Source organism: Tupaia chinensis, unplaced genomic scaffold (assembly GCF_000334495.1).
Source record: "Tupaia chinensis unplaced genomic scaffold, TupChi_1.0 Scaffold000322_1, whole genome shotgun sequence".
Taxonomy (NCBI): Eukaryota; Metazoa; Chordata; class Mammalia; order Scandentia; family Tupaiidae; genus Tupaia; species Tupaia belangeri.
Window position 1 is genome coordinate 4,669,886 of NW_006159816.1, and position 21,655 is coordinate 4,691,540.

Genomic DNA, 21,655 nt, shown 5'->3' on the forward strand with positions numbered 1-21,655 from the left:
TCCCTCCCACCGTCTCTGTTTCTCTCTGGCTAGTACATGCACCCTATGGTAACAATCTTTAAAAAAAAAATAATAGTAAGACTATATTTTGTGTTCACCAGAAATCATGGCCACTACTGTCAAACTAGATATTCTGACACAATTTAACCTCTTCTCCAGGGCCAGCAGTTAGCATAGTGGTGCAGTGGTTAAGGTGCTGGACTCCCACATGGTCAATGAGGCTTTGAAACCCGATCCAGCAGCTAGAAACACTCTGGGTGTGTGTACCCAAAATCCCAAGAGGAGAATGGAGAAGCAATTGTGGCGTGGCCATCCCCCTTCGAGGATGATTTCTCAACTTTGTTTCTCCCTGTCTCTGTCTCTCTGGTGAACATAGGCACTCCATAGCAAAAAAACTCTCTCAAAAAAAACTCTCTCTAAAAATAAAAAGAAAAAATTTTAACATAAATCACAAAACCCTTCCTAAAATCTCCACTCACAAAAGGTACAGAAATGAATGCTATTATAATTCATCACTACTACCAGACAAAATTATTTTCCTTTACCATTTCCATGGTATTTTAAGAAAAGTAATAATGTAAAAATTTTTTTATAATTTATGATCTGCCTTTATTTTCTCATAGAGTACAACCTATAATTCATGCAGTTATAGTCTGAATAATAGGTTGTCCCTAAAGATTCATGTTCATGTTTTGTTTTTTTTTGCTATAGGGCACATGCGCTCGCCAGACAGAAAGAGAGACAGAGAGACAGAAAGAGAGAAATCACCCCCCAGGGGGGATGGCCACGCCGCAATCACTTCATAAATGGGTGTCTCAACTGAATGGCAGTTCTCACCAGAAGTGGTTAGTTCTTATTAGAGCAGGTTGCTTTAAAAGACAGGCTGCTCTCTCTCTCTCTATCTCTGCATGCACCTGCCATCTTCTCTGCTTCTGCCAACTATGTAATGACAGCCTGATGTCAGTCTTACCCTTTCAGGCTTTCCAACCACCAGAACTGCGAGTCAAATAAGCCTCTATTTCTTAATAAATCACTTGGCCTCAAATATTTCTCCAAGCATCACAATAATGGACTAAGATGCATATTTTCTTCTAAATTGTTTTTTAAATCCAAATGTAGTGAGCGTAAACAATGACTAAAGATTACTAAGACATCACTAAAATGTATGGGTAGTAAAGATTCTGACACTTCTGGGAACAGAGGGTGTCACAGTGGTTAAGGTGCTAGACTTCCCACGGACTTGACAGCTTGTTTTCTCAGTTTCTCTCACTCTTTCTCTTTGTCTCTCTCTGGTATGCACATGTGCCCTGTAGCAAATTGAAAAATAACAACAATAATAAATAAAATTAAATAAATAATTTTTTTTAAAAAAGGATTTTTGCCTGAGGGTATATGCATTCACCAAAGAGAGAGACAGACACAGTGAGAGGAAAAGTGAGAAATTACCCTATAGTGGGATGGCCATGCTGCAATCCTGTCTCCTCCATCCTCCTCCTAGCATTTTGGGTATGCATATACATGCACCTGGTATGAGTTTTAAGCTACCAAGTCTAGGACTCGAATAATGACTGGCCACATGGGAGTACAACGATGTAACCACTATGCCATCTGCTGCTCCTGAAAGTAAATAAATTATTCTCAAAAAAAGAAAAAGATTATGATATTTTCTCTCTCAATCCTTTAATAAGAGATATGATGCATACAAAGTGATCCTCAGCACTTTTTTTTTTTTTTTGAGAGGTTTTTGCTATAAGGTGCGTGTGCTCGCCAGAAAGACAGAGACAGACGGAGAGATACAAAGAGAGAAATCACCCCTCAGGGGGGATGGACATGCCACAATCCCTTCTCCTCCATTATCCTCTCGGGATCTTGGGCACACATGCACACGCACCTGGTCTGAGTTTAAGCCACTGGGTCCGGGACTTGAACTGCGGTCAACTACATGGGATCCAGCGACATAGCCATTACACCAACTGCTGGTCCCGATCCTCAGCACTTCTTAATTGATAACACAGTTCTCTATAAGAGCATACATCAGCTTCCTTTGATTGTATATTGTATGCTTAACTCTGAATAAATGAATTAATCCAAGAACAAAATATGGCATTCAATGTCACTACCCGTAACTTCCAGAAATTACAGAGCTCCACACAACTTTGCTCAGTAGGCCAAAGAAAAATACAGAACCCATGTAACTTACTATCTGGATCATCAAGGGGAATATCATTATAAGAGTCTGTATCTGAGTAGGTTCTTCGGCGTCGCTGGGAAAGTCGGTGAAGTGTAGACACTGGTTCTTTTATAGAGTGGCTATTCCTGCAAATTAAATTAAAAAGCATTAAACTATAAAACCTTGAACAAGTCAAGCACCTCAACTTAACTGATTTTTTTTTTCTTTTTTTACACTCTACCCGCATTTATTTATAAGACTACAAAGCACACAAGAAAAATTCATCATCTGGTAACTATGTCTAAACATAAACATTTGAAATAAAGAGTATAAACAGATTCATTAAATTATTATATGACTAAATCATTAACCAAATAGCATATTTATATAGTAAAGCCAGAAAAAAACTTTGTAAAACATAGTTTACAATAATTATTCACATTCAAGGCTATAAATCAATACATATAGCAATGTGGCCCTGAACATGAATTCAATCTAAATAATTCATGTATTAGAATTTAAACAGCACAGATGAACTAGAGGCCAACAACAGTCAGCAAATAACCTTACATAAAAATACACAAGTACGGGGACCAGCAGTTAGCGTAATGGCTATGTCACTGAACACCCATGTAGTCGACTGTGGTTCGAGTCCCGGACCCAGTGGCTTAAACTCATGCTGGGCGTGTATGCGTGCGTGCCCAAGATCCCCCAAAGGAGGATGGAAGAGAAGGGATTGTGGCATGGCCATCTCCCCTGGGAGGTGATTTCTCGTTTTCTATCTCTCTGTCTTTCCAATGAGCGCACGCGCCCTATAGCAAAAGCCTCTTAAAAAAAAAAAAAAAAAAACACAAGTAGGGACCAGCAAATGATGTAATATTTACATTCCTGGACTTCCATGTAGTCGACTGTGGTTTGAGTCCTAGACCAGGCAGCTTACACTCATGCTGGATACATGTGTATGTATGCCCAAAATCCTGTGAGAAGAATGCCCATCCTCCCTAGGTGGTGATTTCTCACTTTCTGTCTCTCTGTCTCTGTCTCTGGCGAGCACAAGTGCCCTATAGCAAAAATCTCTCTTAAAAAAAATACAAAAGTATATATTCTAATATATACTTGCATTATTTTCTAAGTTTTGTTGACGTTTAATTTTTGCTTTGCCTATATACCACAGTCACAGCTACAGACCAAGTAGAGGATATTACACATGTCCTAACTGATTGCCACCAACCTAAAATACAGCTCACATACTGCTGACTCACTTTATTTTATGTTGTTAAGGAACAGCTACAGCAGCTCTAATTGTAACAACTGAATTTTGTCAATGTCTAATCAAACTTGTAATTAGAAGCTTTCAACAGCAAAAATGACCCTGTTCAAATATTCAGACAGATACTAGGACAAGGGTGGGTTGCACAGTTACAAAAAGATCTGCCTTGTATAAGTTCTCTGTACAGTTGTACATTCTACTTATTCAGAAGTCAAGCTGCAACCAAGTTAACTCATTTACTGATAGAATCTAACTGAACCTAGATAATATGACTTCTGAGCTGAACTAAATGGAACGATGGTACAATGAAGAAGTGAGACTTTGCTATGGGGAAGGTCTATAGCATACATGTCAAGTGGTTTACAAATGTTGGAAGACTAAAAGTTACAGATTTCATAAGTGAATGTATATAAAGTCAATCTGTATTTGATCAAAACCAGTAGCCTGCAGCAGATAGACAAGAAGTTTAGGGAGCACACTAGGGGTTCACTCACTGATAGCAGCAAGAGAAAATGAAAATAGCAAAAGGGAGACAACAAAAACTAGGACATAAACTAGTCTAGTATTGGCTTTGTGGCTTAGCAATAATGCACTCCTCAAAAGAAGCAAGACTACACAAGATGACCACAGTTCAAATCCCCAGCTCAGCCAGCCTAAAACATGCCAGACATGCATGTGAGTACCCAAGATATAATGGACTGGAGACAGGCAGAGGGGATCACAGCATGGCCAGATCCTATAGAGGGTAATTTCCTCTCTCTTTCTCTCTTTTTAAAATATTTATTTATTTATTTATGAAGAGGTTTTTGCTATAGGGCACATGCACTCGCCAAGAAGAAAGAGACAGACAGAGAGACAGAAAGTGAGAAATCACCCCCCCAGGGGAATGGCCACACCACAATCCCTTCTCCATTCTCCTCTCGGGATCTTGGGCACACATGCACACACGCCCAGCGTGAGTTTAAGCCACCGAGTCCAGGACTCGAACTACGCTTGACTACATTGGAGTCCAGCGAAATAGTCATTACGCTAACTACTGATCCCTCCCTCTCTCTCTCTTATTCTCATGTACATGTGCACATGCTTTCTCATTAATTTTTAAAAATCAGTCTAAAAAATTAAACATGTTACCTAACAGCACTTCAGCTACTACTTTACGACAGCCCAACATCATCATTGTACTTAACGATAACCTTAATTCATCAGGAAAAAATTAAATTTTTAGTGTTCTTATTATGTCTTATTTCATAATGTATAAGGGATAAAAAAAATATAGTTTAGGAAAATTCGTGTCATAAAATAAGTTTATCAAAGGTTGATTAAATTTCCGTTTTTCTGGAAAATCAGTTGGTGGAATGCTTCATTCCCTGGAAGGGTTAGAAATACACATTACTGGATATCTCTGAACATAATCAAGATTACATAATCAATGAGGGATTGGAGTGAGGGTAATACATTATGAAACAAAAACAGGAGCTCAGCACTTTCAATATAGTATCAATAGTATCAATCTAGAGAATTAAGACCTAATGTCACTATTAATCTCATCACCTCCCAGAGAACCAAATAAGATCCCATAGTAACTTAAAAGAATATTTCCTAGCAAGTAAGAACAGCTTAACGACTTGGGTTATTGGCAAGATTTATCCATTGATAGAAGGTAAATTTTTAGATATGTTGATACAAACATATTTTGGCTGTCGGAAAAGTCATAGTATATTTTTCTATGCAAAAATACTCAAAACCAGTAGCCTGCAGCAGATAGACAAGAAGTTTAGGGAGCACACTAGGGGTTCACTCACTGATAGCAGCAAGAGAAAATGAAAATAGCAAAAGGGAGACAACAAAAACTAGGACATAAACTAGTCTAGTATTGGCTTTGTGGCTTAGCAATAATGCACTCCTCAAAAGAAGCAAGACTACACAAGATGACCACAGTTCAAATCCCCAGCTCAGCCAGCCTAAAACATGCCAGACATGCATGTGAGTACCCAAGATATAATGGACTGGAGACAGGCAGAGGGGATCACAGCATGGCCAGATCCTATAGAGGGTAATTTCCTCTCTCTTTCTCTCTTTTTAAAATATTTATTTATTTATTTATGAAGAGGTTTTTGCTATAGGGCACATGCACTCGCCAAGAAGAAAGAGACAGACAGAGAGACAGAAAGTGAGAAATCACCCCCCCAGGGGAATGGCCACACCACAATCCCTTCTCCATTCTCCTCTCGGGATCTTGGGCACACATGCACACACGCCCAGCGTGAGTTTAAGCCACCGAGTCCAGGACTCGAACTACGCTTGACTACATTGGAGTCCAGCGAAATAGTCATTACGCTAACTACTGATCCCTCCCTCTCTCTCTCTTATTCTCATGTACATGTGCACATGCTTTCTCATTAATTTTTAAAAATCAGTCTAAAAAATTAAACATGTTACCTAACAGCACTTCAGCTACTACTTTACGACAGCCCAACATCATCATTGTACTTAACGATAACCTTAATTCATCAGGAAAAAATTAAATTTTTAGTGTTCTTATTATGTCTTATTTCATAATGTATAAGGGATAAAAAAAATATAGTTTAGGAAAATTCGTGTCATAAAATAAGTTTATCAAAGGTTGATTAAATTTCCGTTTTTCTGGAAAATCAGTTGGTGGAATGCTTCATTCCCTGGAAGGGTTAGAAATACACATTACTGGATATCTCTGAACATAATCAAGATTACATAATCAATGAGGGATTGGAGTGAGGGTAATACATTATGAAACAAAAACAGGAGCTCAGCACTTTCAATATAGTATCAATAGTATCAATCTAGAGAATTAAGACCTAATGTCACTATTAATCTCATCACCTCCCAGAGAACCAAATAAGATCCCATAGTAACTTAAAAGAATATTTCCTAGCAAGTAAGAACAGCTTAACGACTTGGGTTATTGGCAAGATTTATCCATTGATAGAAGGTAAATTTTTAGATATGTTGATACAAACATATTTTGGCTGTCGGAAAAGTCATAGTATATTTTTCTATGCAAAAATACATCATGACTTTTCTGATGACCTAATAAGTTAAAATATCAAGTGGTTTTTATCTCTTTTCAATAAGATACTTTTCTCTTAAAAAAAACAACAGCTCAGGCAACAGCTCAGGGCCAGCAAGTGGTATACTGGTTAAGGTGGTGGATTCCCACATGGTCAACCATGGTTCCAGTCCCGAACTTGGTAGCTTGAAAACTCACACTGGGTGCATGTGCGTGCCCAGAATGGAAAAGAAGGGACTGAGGCATGGCCATCCCCCCGTGGGTGATTTCTCACTTTCTCTCTCTGGTGAATGCACACATGCCATAGAAAAAAAATCTCTCCCAAAAAGTTTAAAAAAAAAAAAAAAAAGAAAAGAAAACAGCAGCTTATTATGAATATATGGAGTTATAAAATACAAGATAAAGTGTGTCTCCGCTATGGAGGGTTGCCATATCAACACCCAAAATTCTATTTAAAAATCACTGCAATAGTTCCAAAATTTAAAATAGGCACAATAGCTGGCAAAGTACTTACCTTGCTAGTTAATTTAATTTATTCACTTGTCTTTTCCTTACCAACTACCTGTAGGGGCCAGGCCCTGATAACATGCACTAAGAGGTTCATACTATACGAGAGAATACTGAGCCAATCAGCACCAGACTTTACCATAGAGTGTTTATATTTCACACCACTTGTTAAAGGCCCAAAAGAATTTCCCCAAGTAGGTATAATTTTGAGAAACTGGCCAAAAGAAACAGTTATTTTACCTCTCCAAACTGCAAGAACCAGGATGGCTGACAGAACGCTTCATCTAGAAATTAAAAAAAAAAAATTAGCATAGTATATATGTCAAGTAGAATGATGTTCTCTAACTTACTAATGTTATCATACTTAACATAAATATACTCAGAGAAAAATATGCCTGGGGAAAAAAATGATCTTTTACAGACTCAAAAAACATAATTGGCACAATGTCAGGCTTTATCCCTAATAATCACTAATTGGAATTGTTAAGCCAAAAGCCTGGGCAGCTTGGATGTAGGGGTTGGACGCCACTCCACAGTCAGCTGATGCAACCTGGATCTAGTGTGTCATCAGACCTGCGCTGCACTTGGATCTAACCCGGATGAAGCACACGGTGCTCTACTCTGCACACGTCAGCAGACCTTACGTGGCACAGTAGTCTGCTCTCCCCCTGAACCATTACCATACATGGACTGTTTCTACCTCTAAGACACTCTCCCTCCCTATACCCTTATAAAAATCCTAAACCCCTCCATACAGCACGACTTCTCTGCCCTTCCCCCTCATCGGGACCAGCCAGCATTGCCTAAGAACATTCCCAATAAAGGCTCTACATTTCTATTTTCTCACGTGGTCGGCCCATTCCTTACAAGAATCTTTCTCAAAACATGCCCAAAACATGCTGGATTCCATTCTCAATACTAAAAAAGAAATTGTGTATACACACAGACACACACACACACACACACATCTATGTGTGTATATGCATATAACTAATCCAAGTCACACTTTTTTTTTGATAAAAAGGAATATCTAGCAAACCAGAAAATATGCTAATGAATGTCTGTCTTCTTTTAAAAAGCAGTACTAGAGTCTGATAATAAAGTTTTTCTTTACCATTTTGATTATTCAGATACTAGATATACAGAAGTTCCAAAGTCTGGTTTTTGTGGAAGATGACATTAATAACAAGTTTTTTAAAAAACTCAGAAGAAACCTAAGCCTCAAATCGGTTCTAAAACATGTATTTTAAAAAAATCTAATTAAGCAGATCATTTAATATGGCAAATACTGAATATAATTTAGAATACCCAACTACTCTATCAAAAAACTAAAAACAGCAGTCAAGTAAAATAAGTTTCAGAAGATAACAGAAAGGAAGACAGCAGTATTAAGATGCAAGCGGACTTTAACATCTCCTTTAAGAGGAACTACTCAACAGCATCCCCATTACAATAACCACTCATTCTGGAGGTCAAAATGACCACTGTCTGACCTTTCATGATGATTTCAAATAAAGTTAAAAGCAAGACTACTCTATAAGGTGGTTACAAAAATCAGATTAAACTGCTTTGGGATTCTTACATTTCAGCTTGATATTTGATACATATACATTTTCATATGAAACAAATAATTCTATGGAAAACAGGTTTTTGTATAAGTAAACAACTCATGTTATTCATATTAAAAGCAATTTTCCAGGGACCAGCAGTTAGCGTAATGGCTATGTCGCTGGACTCCCATGTAGTCGACCACAGTTCAAGTCCCGGATCCGGCAGCTTAAACTAACGCCAGGCGTGTATGCATGTGTGCCCAAGATCCCGAGAGGAGAATGGAGGAGAAGGAACCAGCAGTTAGTGTAATGGCTATGTCACTGAACTCCCATGTAGTCGACCATGGTTTCAGTCCCGGACCCGGAGACTTAAACTCACACCGGTCGCGTGTGCGTGTGTGCCCAAGATCCTGAGAGGAGAAAGGAAAATACATCTTCAAAAGCAAAGATTAACATGTACCCCATGTATTTTTTTAAATAATTATTTATCTTAATTTTATTATTATTCTTCTTCAATTTGACCACACAGACACAGAGAGATAGAGGGAGAGTGAGAAAGCAAGCCGCCAGGTCCAGGAATCAAACTGCAGTCGGTCTCATGAGAGTCCAGCCCCTTAACCACCACATCACCTACTGGCCGCAGTACCCCTTCTATTACTAGTCCAGGAACACACATCCATCTCAAAAGACTGGTTTCTTCATTCAACTGTACATGTTATTCAGTAATTTATAGCATACTTATGCTTTTAAAAACATAAAATACTGTCAAACTGTGTTTCACCTCACATCATCCTCCCATGAGATGGTATTAAAAAAATAAAATAAAATAGGGTTGAGCTGTCATCACCTCTCAGAGATTCATAAACACCAGCATATAAAACCCTGAGGAGACTCTAAAGCACTCTGAGTCTCCCTACCAAATCAGGACAGAGAAACCCAATTCATTCAGTTAACCAAGACATTCCTAATTAATCTGCCATAAAACTCATTTTCATAGTATACCTTTCTTAGAGTATACTATCAGTCCATCAGTGATTAAAAAGCAATGCTTTAAATAAGTTTAGACAAATAATAATTACTAAATTTCACATAACTAAATTTGCTGGAGTGGGTAAGAGAATCTAAAAATAAGGTGGACCCTGTCCTTCTAACAACAAGATTTCAGGTCATTGCTACATAGCTATATTTCTTCCACCTACAAGTGGGCTCCTAAAAACATTCTCATGAAAAAAAGTTTAAGTCTCATCAAGTTTTATCTCACCTACACACTAGTTCCCCACAGCATCCTACAGATAATTTATTAGCTTAGAAAGAACAATGAATCCACCATCCCCAGCAAAAAGAGTACTTGTTCAGAGTAATCAGGAAGTAAGAAACTAACATTAAGTACCTAACATTAAGCATGTCAGATCTTGAGCAGTGACCACTGATGAAGAAGACACTTTCATTTACAGATTAAAAACTGAGGACCAAAAAGATTAAGTAACTTGACTGCTTGAAGGTATGAATCCAAATGCTGACTACAAAATACTATTTCCCCTGGAATATGTTTAAGATCTTTTACAACCCCTTGAAAGATCTGCTTAATTTCAAGTAAAGCATCACCCCACGTGAAGTTTTAAACAAGTAGAACAGTGGCTCCCAACCTTTCCTGTACTGTAGCACACACACAGTGCACTGTAGTATTTTCCTAGTACTCTGAGATAAATGGATGAAGCACTCTATAGACAGGCCTTGTAGTCCCTCCCAGCAGGAGGGTTCAGGACACTGGCACACATGCTGAGCCCGTCAGTTAAGAAACTCCAACACAATATAAGAAACAAAAAAAATTCAACCTGTGGACTATTTCTCTCACAATGCCTGTTTGCACCCTTAAAAACAAAAACAAAAACAAAAACACATACAGTATCACTATTAGAAAAACAAGGAGTTCCTACCATTTGAACAGGAGAAGGTGACACAGGAGAAACTAAGGGATCTGGGTGGGGCAGCTGAAACATCTCAGGTTTAAACTTGGCATTCGCTATCTTCACACATTCTTCAAGCGTTGTGATGAATGTATTACATGTGGCACTGAGTAGAGAAGAGGCTTCATTCATGTTCTGCAAAATCACACGCAAAAGACTTAATCAGACTTGCACGCAACTATGTGGAAACATACAAAAACTTACAATCACATAATGGAACACATTACTAGGTTACATTCTAATTTATTTAAAATACACTCCCTTAGAAAATTTAAGCAATGGGTGAATAAGGAATGCGTTATATCTTAGGTAAAGAACATATAGATTCAAAAAAAAAGTTTCCACTTAATTCACATAACATTGTGAAACACTGTGTACAAAAATTTATCTTAAAGAAGCCTAAACAAAATGGTCATTTTTTTATCAGAATTGTAAAGGTGACACAGAGTCACTCAGCAGCAGCACAATTCATGTCTACCCTACACCCATTCTACGACTTCTTCCTGGGTGAATAAAATCCCCATTTTGTTCCGACAGCAAAGTGTTATCTCCCTGGGAGATAAACATAGACTGATTGGCTATTCCGTGATCCTTTACCAAATATTCATTGTTTTGTTCCTTTGAGCCAGACAAAAAAGACAATGCTGGGAGTCACTGATATTTTTGTTTCCTGATTAAAAACCAAGAACTTGGTCCAGATTCTATGGCACATACATTGCTAAGGTGCTTTGCTCTATAGGCTGGGACTACCTGGGAAGCTCAGGACTGGTTCCCACCCTGACCTAAAGGCCAGTTGTGGTAGTGGGCAGCTATAATCCCAGGACCTTGGAGAGGTTGAGGTAAACTGTACTGGGCAACATTGGAGACCTCGTCTGAAAAAAAATAAAATAAAAAGAGCCAAGTGTAGTGGCACATGCCTACATTTTCTACCAGGAGGACTCTAACATGGCAAAACCCTGTCTTTGAAAAAAATAAAATAGAACAAAAAGCAAGGACACAAAGTTGACAAAATCTCTCTCTATGCTGGCCTCCCAGCAGCTCCCTGATACTGACGCTGAGCTGCTGGAACAAATGTAAGGGTACCATTCAAGTGCCCTTAGGGTTTGATATACCCAAACTAAACTTGGCCTACCTCACACAAGCATAAGTCCACAGGTGGTAAGAAGATTTCTTGTCTCACTCCTAACAAGTTAGGCAAAATGGGGACTAGGAACCAGACCAGCCTTTCACCCAGAGAGCACTGGGACTAACTGGTCCTACTTCACCAGAAAGAGTGAGCCTATTTCATAGCCAGATCCTACTAATGTGAATATTGAATTGTGTTATCAAAAGGAGTAAAAGGAAGGGATTCAAGGAGAAAAGTAAAGAGGCAAGACATTTATGGGACACAGAAATGGATGATTATATCGGGGTTGATGATAACATACATGGTATATTCAACTGGACAGGTATGAAGTATATTCATGTTGGCTAAATTCACTTTACAAGTAGTAATACTGTATAGTGATTAGAATGTATAAAATAAAGATTAATAAAAATATTAAAAGCTTTATGAATGAGAACAAAAAGATGTTATAACAAAGAAAGGATTACTTGTAATTTTATAAAGTTATCAATTTTCAGTAGTTGAAGATGGATCTCTTCAAAACAATAAGAATAGCAGCTGTCCAGCAAATTCATGTAGTTGACCTGGACAATGAAGCCTGGGACACTATTTCCCCACCTAACCTACAAATGATCAGGGTGGCTGCAAAAATAGGCCTTAATACTCTGGAGAAATGTGTTGCTTTGTACTTTACTCTGGCTATACAGACATAACTTAGAAGATGTTACAGACAGTCTACAAGATGGAGAGCCCAGAAGAGCTGAAAATTTACTGTGAAAATGCTTCTCTGCCATCTGACAGAATGACTAAGGCCCCAGCCCAGCTTACGACAAGGCCTAACCAGATGTGAAGGGTTCCTCTTCGTGTTGTACCTCTATGCTGGGAGGTGAATGATTCTCATCATGGTGAACAAATTCCTGGATAGTATGAACCTGCTGCATTAGGAGGTCACAGTAGAGGCGAAGTTCAGACATTTTGGTTTTCAGAGATTCACTAGTTTCACTTATTTCTGAAAGAAACATAAGATCAGTTTCATATTCTTTGCACTATGCAACAAAATATAATTATTTCAAAACTAACACAAGAAATATAAATATCTACAGCTTAAGAGACATGAGACCTTAGAAATAGGCTCTTATGCACTAAAGATAGTAACCTTTCATCTGTTTTATACATTACAAATACTTTTTCATATCTGTTGATTCCCTCTCAGTTTTCTTTACTGTATATTCTGATATAAAGAAGATTTTTATTTTTATGTAATTAAAACTATTATATAGGTGGCGTAGTGGTTAGGGCGCTGGACTCCCACATAGCTAACTGCAGTTTGAATCCCAGACCTAGTAGCTTGCTTTCTCAATTTCTCTTTTTCTGTCTCCCCATCCCCACACTCCCCGTTTCATTCTGGTAAGTACATGTGCCCTACAGCAAATTAAAAAAAAGTAATAATAAAAAATAAAATTAAATAATTTTTTTAAACCACCAGTATATATAAACACTTTTTTTTTCTGTACCTTTCACAGCTTCATTTTTACATTATATAGTTTTCAGAATTTTAATTTATGGTGGCTGGGGCACTGGACTCCCACATGGCTGGCTGCAGTTAGAATCCTGGATCTGGAGACTTGCTTTCTCATTTTCCCTCTTTCTCTCTGTCTCTCTCTGACCAAATAAAATAATAATAATAATAATAATAATAATAATAATAGGGGCCCACAGGTGGCATGGTAGTTAAGGGCACTAGACTTTCACATGGACAACCAAGGTTCAAGACCAGAAACTGGTGGCTCACTTCTTCGCTTTCCCTCTCTTTCTCTCTCTCTCTCACTCTGTCCCTCTATGGTTAAATTAAAAATAAATACATAAATAAAGTTGAATAAAATAATTCTTTTAAACAATAGTAACAATTTTTCATTTTAATTTATAAGCTTGCTTTCCTCTCCTTACTATTGCTAGTCAAATTAAACAACAAGCCATAATCTCAGCCATTCATGAGCCAATACCCTTAAAACTTCAGAGAAAGGAAAAAAATACATCCCAGATTCTGGAGCTTCTCCACATATCTTGAGATAGGCCAATGGCCACAAAGCTACTTTCACCAGAATGGAACAAAGCAATCCCCCTTGCCCAATCGATCAATACATCAATTTCTGTCCAAATTCAAGTCCATTCTTTCCCTTTAATTATGATAAAATATATATAACATAGAATTTACTACTTTAACTGTTTTTAAGTATACAGTTCAGTGGCACTGAGTACATGCACAATGTTATATAACAATTACCACCATCCATCTCTCAAACCTTTTCATCTTCACAGCTGAAATTATGAACCTGTTAAACACTAACATTTTCTTTTTTTTGAGAGGTTTTTGCTATAGGGCGCGTGCACTCACCAGAAAGAGACAGAGAGACAGAAAGCGAGAAATCATCCCCCATTGGAATAGCCATTCTCCTCTCAGGATCTTGGGCACGCATGCACACATGCCTGGCATGAGTTTGAGCCACCCTGTATGGTATTCAGACCACAGTTGACTACATGGGAATCCAGCGACATAGCCATTAAACCAACTGCTGGTCCCCAACTTGACCAATTCTTACTTATCTTTCCTAAACCAGTCAACAAATACATCTAGAATTTTTTTTGGAGAGGTTTTTCACTATAGGGCGTGTGCACTCGCCACAGACAGACAGAGAGAGAGACATAGAGACAGAAAGCGAGAAATCACCCCCCCAGGGGGGATGGTCACGCTGCAATCCCTTCTCCTCCATTCTCCTCTCGGGATCTTGGGCACGCATGCACACGCGCCCGGCGTGAGTTTTTTAAGCCACCAGGTCCGGGACGCGAACCGCGGTGGACTACGTGGGAGTCCAGCAACATAGCCATTACGCTAACTGCTGGTTCCCACATCTATAATTTTGAATCCTCCTTTTTTTAATGAGATTTAACCTCGATCATTTTCTCACATCATTTTTTACTACAATGATAATCTGTATATGTAAATCTCCTACATTTCTGATTATTTCCTTGTCATAGGTTACTTAAAGTAGACAGGACAATTTATATTTATGATTAAGAAAGTACTCTCACTACAAGGGAAAAATGTGAGGTACCTTTTTCTTTTTTAGTCCTAGTATCAGTCAAACATGCTTTGGAACTACCCAGAGCCACCAGCCACCTCTGTCTTTCAGCTGCATTCACTGCCTTCATGTAGAAATGCTGCTCTCCCGGAATGATCAATTCCATTCTTGTGTTGTCTGCTGAGTGGACTATGACGAAAGGGAAATACGGTTATAGAGTTAAGTAATCTGGGGAGATCCAATCATCACTCTTGTATAGTATTAGATACTCATGTGTTTAAAACAACAAACCATGATTCACAACAGATAGTTTGAAGGGTGCCACCATTCTCGCACAGACCCTGGGTGACATGCTGCCAAAGAGATGGCAACGCATGAAAGAGAAGAGAGGCATAAGTTAACTACCAAGAAGTGAGAAGTGAGACCCTCTGTGAGGGCCACCCATACCACCTTAAATACACATTCAATGAATGTCACACTTGTAACACATTTTTACTAATTCCTTTGAAAGCAGAGCCTATGTTTTGGTATCTGTCTAGCCTAGGACAGCACATGGCATATGTAAAAAAGGGTAACAATGGCTACCTTCCATTAAAAAGTAGTTCTATAATATGCTAATATGCTCAAAATTATGAGGCATGTCATAATCAGCTGGGAAGCATGTGCATTTTGAAGACCTTTGCCTCTTTCCTTCCTTCCACTATTCTCCTACATACACCGTTGATTCTCAGACAAAAGAGAACTTATCAATAATTATGCTAAACCAGGACAGTTAGAATGTGTGGTTGGTTAAGACAACTGGATCTCACATGGCTGACTGCATGGTTCAAGTCCTGGACACACTGGCTAGAAAAACACACTGGGCAGTGTGCACGCATGCCTAAAAATGAAAGAGGAGAAAGCACTGTGGCATGGCCATCGCTCCTGAGGGGTGATTTTTCTCTCTGTCTCTTCTCAGCAAGTGCACATACCCTATAGCAAACTAAAAAAAAAAAAAAAGAAAAGAAAAAAAGAAAGAGAGAGAGAGAAGAATTATGCTAAGTCAATCCCAAGTCTTTGTTGTAAGACAAAATCTGTTACACTGTCATTCATCAACGAACATTTACCCAGCTCAGAGCAGTGCTGGTAAAGGGAAAAGAAAGTAAAACACAGGAAAAAAGGAGGAAACAAACTCATGGCAATAATAATCGAAACACTTAAATGTTGAACTTTTTGGTTCACATATTGTATACGTAATTATGAAAGAAAGGCAAGGAGACACAAAAAATAAAAAAGCCTTCAAGAAGAAGGATTTGATGACAGCAGGTTTTGGTGAAGAGGAAAGCTACATAAGAACAAGCCTAGGTGAAGACATAAACACGGACTGCACTGGGGCCATCAGGAACAAGTTTAAACGGAACCTTGTATGGTACTGCAAAGTAATATTCACATTCAAGAATGGAAAAGCTGAGTGGGGTTAAATTATGAGGGACTCAGAAATTGTGTACAAGACCTAATAATAGATTATTAATTACTGAAAATACTGACCAGACGCTCAGTGTATTACAATAAATAAGTGCCACAGAAGCCTGGTTATCTGCTTTTCTTTTCTTTTTAGCTTTTGCCGTAGGGCAAGTTCATTCATGAGAGCCGCAGAGACAGTGAGAAGCAAAGTGAGAAATCACCTCCCGGGGGGATGGCCATACTGCAATCCCTTCTCTTACATTCTCCTCTTGGGATTTTGGGCATGCACACATGCATATGTGCCTGGTGTGAGTTTCAAGCCACCAGATCTGGGACTGGAACCGCAGTTGGCCATGTGGGTGTTCAGCACTTTAGCCTATATGGGCTTGCTGGCCCCAAAGCCTGGTTATATTATTAGGCTACTTATACGGGCCATTCTTATATGTAAATACTGAAAAAGATAATTATGCAATGATTAATAGAGTGAAACAGATTTCTAGACTAGGATAAAATTATTGAAATCCCAAAGCTATAAGATGAACTCTTTTTTGCTAATTGCTAATACTAGTGAATAGATGTTATTCTGTGATAAAATGATTACTTTAAATGAACAACAACAAAATAAAGATGCTGCTATGGCTTGAAAGTTTTAGAATGGCCTTGGAATTTTACATCCATCTTTTAGATACCTTCAGGGCTGGCATATCTTTGAACTTTAAATATAGTTTTCATTTCTGACAAAATCTGATTTGGACTCAAACCTGGGAATAATAAACCTCTTTTGCTTTAATTGCCATAGGGTGTGTATATTCACCAGAGAAAGTACAACACCACCACCCCACCACCCCACCCCGCAATGGGGGAATAGGCACACTACAATCCTTTTCCTCCATGTTTCCATCCCATCAGGTTTTTCAGCATGCACACACACATAAACCAGAAAGTTTTTCAAGCCACAAGGGTTGGAAATGAACTACAGTCAGTCATGTGGAATCCAGCTCCCCATGTTCAGTATCCAATCACTATGCTATGAGGCCAGTCCAAAACCACCACTTAATAAAAACAAAAACAAAAACAAAAAACAAATGCTTTGGGGATTGGCAGGTGGCATAATGGTTAAGGGCACTGGACTTCCACATGGCCGACTATGGTTTGAGTCCCCAACCGGGTGGCTTGCTTTCTCTCTCTCTCTCTCTCCCCTTCACTCTCATTCTCTCTCTCTCTGGTCAAATTTAAATAAATAAATAAAGTTATTAAAAAAGAAAACCTAGTACTTTGTGCTTTTTAATCAAGAATTATTTATTTATAATAATTACTTTTTAATTTGACCATAGAGAGACAGAGAGAGGGAAAGTGAGAAAGCAAGCAACCAGGTCCGGGACTTGAACCATGGTCAACTATGTGGGAGTCCAGTGCCTTAACCACCACACCAGCTGCTGGCCCCTAAATGTGCTTTGTACAAGCTGTGCAATTTGTAAAGTGGTTCACAAGGATATTCTAAAAGAGAAGATTTGAAATGAAATGTTATAGGTGATAGTGTATGGTTGAAATGAGTACACAGACCCCAAAAACGAATATATGAAAAGTTATATACTGAAACCAGTACATGTCAGTGTATTTATTTAAAATAAGCACAATTACACACTGCATATTTCAGAGAACGTGTAAGGACCAATACAGCAAGCTGGTGTTTTTATATCTTATACAGGCACAAGTCTCTTCCATTAAAACCGTAGTGATTCTCTACTAAAGGGAACATAATATATTCACCTGGACAGGCATATGCAGTTTGAATAAAGCTCCCTGGATAACACTAATCTACTTCATAGAGAATGACTGCTATAGAAAGGGCCCTTGTGGTAGCAAATCTGAAATGAAGGTGCAGAATCAGACATAGAGCTGAAGAATATGCATTCAATGCAAAAATTATCTTGTATCCATGGCTCAGTCTTATTAAGAACTACCACAAAAGCACATGAAAGTAGCAATCCAGCCCTGGAAAATGTAGCACAGCACATTAGCTGCTGCTCTGGTTTAACCTAAAAAAGAAAATACATGGAACAGTGAAATGACTTGGGGATATTTGGTAGCTATGACCAAGAATTCACAATGTCAAAAAAACTACGCTTCACAAAGGACAAGTGTTCAAGTTACAGAGCAGAAATAAGAACAGCCTGGAGGGAGTTTAACATTCATTCCTCTAGTATTCTACTTTTCCGTTCAATTCTCTTTGAAGAAGAATGTAATACTTTTTATTATCATTTTTTCTCACATCATTCTACCTACGTCCATCCCCCACACACCAATCACATATGCAAAAGAAACAATGTTCATGAAACTTCCTTCATGAAAATTACAACATAATCTATTGTTTTATTTCTCTCCTTTTGGAAGAAAAGAAAACCATCTCTATCACCTGTAAGAGCTTATTTCCAAATTCACCAAAGAACCAGTTTGTGACCCTGACTTCATATTTTATCAAAATCTTACAGATCTGGCCCCATCATCTTTAGAACTCAGCTTCTTTGTAAAGGGAAAACTATAAAAACTGAATTTAACAATGCTAAATGCCACTTGTTAATGTCAAGGAAATAAATGATATTATAAGAAGATTCTAGGCTGGTTTCATGGCCTGATGGTTAAGGGAACCAGATCCCACATGGCTGACTGCAGTACGAGTCCCAGACCCAGCGGTTTGATAAACATGTTGTGTACATGTGCCTGCACGCCTTAAATCCTGAAAGGATGGAGAAATGGAAGAAAAGGAATTGAGGCATGACCTCAATTTGGGGGATTCTGTCTCCTTTGCCCACTCCTCTGTCCCTCTCTTTGGCAAGCACACATACTCTCTGGCCAACTAAAAAGAAATTTAAAAAAACAAAAAGATTCCTACATGGTTAGAAATGTTGTTTTCCTCATTTTTAGTATGCTGAAGAACCCTTCATTACCTGATGTCAAATTCAGCTAATTCCATAATTCACTTACCTTTAATTTCACAAACTGCCATCTTTATACTCCCTTTGCTCCCTTTGCAAACATCATCCTGTGAATCATAGTAGGATAGGATTCCATTATCTAAAACAAACCAGCGAGGCTGCCAACCTACAAAGATCATAAATAACAAAAGGTTAATAAGGAAAATTACTTTCATCACATGGAAAAAATTAACTTCAAAACTGGCCACCCATGTTATTTCTTGGCTCTCAAATAATATTCTTTTTTCTGGAGAGGTTTTTGCTATAGGGCACGTGCGCTCACCAGAAATGCAGAGAGACAGAAAGCAAGACATCACTCCCCAGGGGGGATGGCCACGTCGCAATCCCTTCTCCTCCATTCTCCTCTCGGGATCTTGGGCACGCACGCACACGCACCCGGTGTGAGTTTAAGTCACCGGGTCCAGGACTTGAACTGCAGTTGACTACATGGGAGTCCAGAAACATAGCCATTATGCTAACTGCTGGTTCCTCAAATAATATTCTGACAATGAAAATTTTAATAGCCAAGCCTTACCCAAAATGTTCTTCTAGCAATTTCTACTTTGTTGGGAGAGATTTCTGGGGATAGCTTTAGATCAACATAAATGTGGAGAATAATGTTTTTATTCTGTCTCACAATCTTTTCATTAATGACCTGTAAGACCCATCCTCAATATAATCGTACCACGTAACAACCTTTGGTCAACAATGGATCACATGGGTCCCGCAAGATTGTAACAGGCCATACAGCCCAAATGTCTAGTAGAATATACTACCTAGATTTTTCTAAGTACAAAGCTCTATAATATTTGTGCAATGACACAATCGCCTAACAATACATTTCTCAGAACATATTCCTGTCATTAAGCAACACATGACTGTAATAGCCCTTCACCATACTTAAAAAATTTTTCTAAGTACAAAGCTCTATAATATTTGTGCAATGACACAATCGCCTAACAATACATTTCTCAGAACATATTCCTGTCATTAAGCAACACATGACTGTAATAGCCCTTCACCAGTATAATGTAACTACCCCTTTCCCTAAAAGAAGCACAGTTGGAGTTATGGTGAAATGGAAAAAGCAAGCAGAAATAGGGATTCTAGTCCTACTTCTACTGTCTTAAGCTGGATAACCATAACCTAAGAAATATCTTTTCATTTCAATAAATCTCTGACATTCCCAGTCTCCAAAAGAAATAGGTTGAACAAGATGACCTCAGACAGCACCCAGCCCTGTAATTCTATGTGACTTTCTTTCCTCTTTTAAAATGTAAGTTGCCTAAGCAAGTTCCCTTGCATACCATGAATACTAAATAAATGCCAGACAGAAGCTGCATACCCTGTGGTGAGAACACAGGTTCTCCATCACCATACCCCTTCTCTTCTCTGCTACTGCATGGCTAGAGCAGAAATGCTAGAAACTGCAACCATTCATTTAGTTGATATTTTTTCAGCAACTAGAACACACACATCTATCACAGACTTGGCTCTAAGGCAAAGCTGGCAATGATGGCGGCTTTCCTTGGCACCACACTTCCCCACTTCTTGCAAGCCTAATGTTCCCTGGAATCTTATCAAGCATGATTCTAATTTACAACAGTTCATCTTCTTGGTATCCAAGTTGGAGGCAGTGTGTCTGTCTTTGTTCGTTCCATGTCTATCAAATCACAACTCAGCACAAGTGTTCTAAGCTAAAATGCATCACCTTTTAAGCAATGGGCCCTGGGATCTGGTCACTGTAGCCATAGCTTGCTCTATGATTAATCAATTCAGTTTTCCCAGGGCCAGTGAGAACCAACACAGGGAAGATGAGTGAATCATTCTTACACCTTGATGCAGAACCAGGACTTACCTTCCCCAAAGGCATTACCTAGAACTTTTGAAATGACAATATTGAGTTGTCATAAAATGGTTAAATTTGATTTTGTACATTTTTGTTCAAGGTGGCAGGAAATGCCATAATACCATTTAGAAAGATGGATACTGAAAATAATTGAAATAAAAACAAGTAAGTTTCAGACATCTGGAAAATTGTTTTTTCTGAAACACTCTGCTCCCTCATGAGACTTAGTCAATTACAAGGTAAGTTCTTTTGGTATACGAACTTTATCTTTTCATCACTGCATTTCCAGCAACTGCAATGTGCGGTGGCATTTAACAGGTGCTAAAAAAACTTCTCAAGTGACAGACTGAACGAATGAATGAACACCAAAGAAGTGAGACACAGCATGTTACCCACGAGATTATAGATACATATTCTCAAATATATATATGAGGGTATATTGTTTTAAGCATGCATAGAAATCATGAACAGATTATCTTTCTAAACACTAACTTTGGCAAACGAATTAAAAGTAGAGCATGGCGGGAGCTGTAATGGCTATGTCGCTGGACTCCCACGTAGTCGACCACTGTTCACGTCCCGGACCCGGTGGCTTAAAACTCACGCCGGGCGCGTGTGCGTGCGTGCCCAAGATCCCGAGCGGAGCATGGAGGAGAAGGGATTGCGGCATGACCATCCCTCCTGGGGGGTGCT

General features: G+C 38.6%; 1 protein-coding gene across 2 annotated transcripts in view; it reads right to left on the minus strand.

Annotated features, from left to right (window-relative positions):
• Positions 1–21,655, minus strand: part of PLEKHA3 (pleckstrin homology domain containing A3) — a 30,576-nt gene that overhangs the window by 6,195 nt on the left and 2,726 nt on the right. Inside the window, exons 2-7 of one of the 2 annotated variants that reach the window (XM_006151646.3) lie at positions 19,124–19,240; positions 14,729–14,884; positions 12,488–12,624; positions 10,481–10,645; positions 7,234–7,277; positions 2,201–2,316 (exon numbers count right to left, since the gene is read on the minus strand). In XM_006151646.3, coding sequence (XP_006151708.1) covers positions 2,201–2,316; positions 7,234–7,277; positions 10,481–10,645; positions 12,488–12,624; positions 14,729–14,884; positions 19,124–19,240 — 735 coding nt within the window. The remainder of the gene's footprint in view (positions 1–2,200; positions 2,317–7,233; positions 7,278–10,480; positions 10,646–12,487; positions 12,625–14,728; positions 14,885–19,123; positions 19,241–21,655) is intronic. The other variant, XM_006151648.3, reaches the window with a different exon arrangement.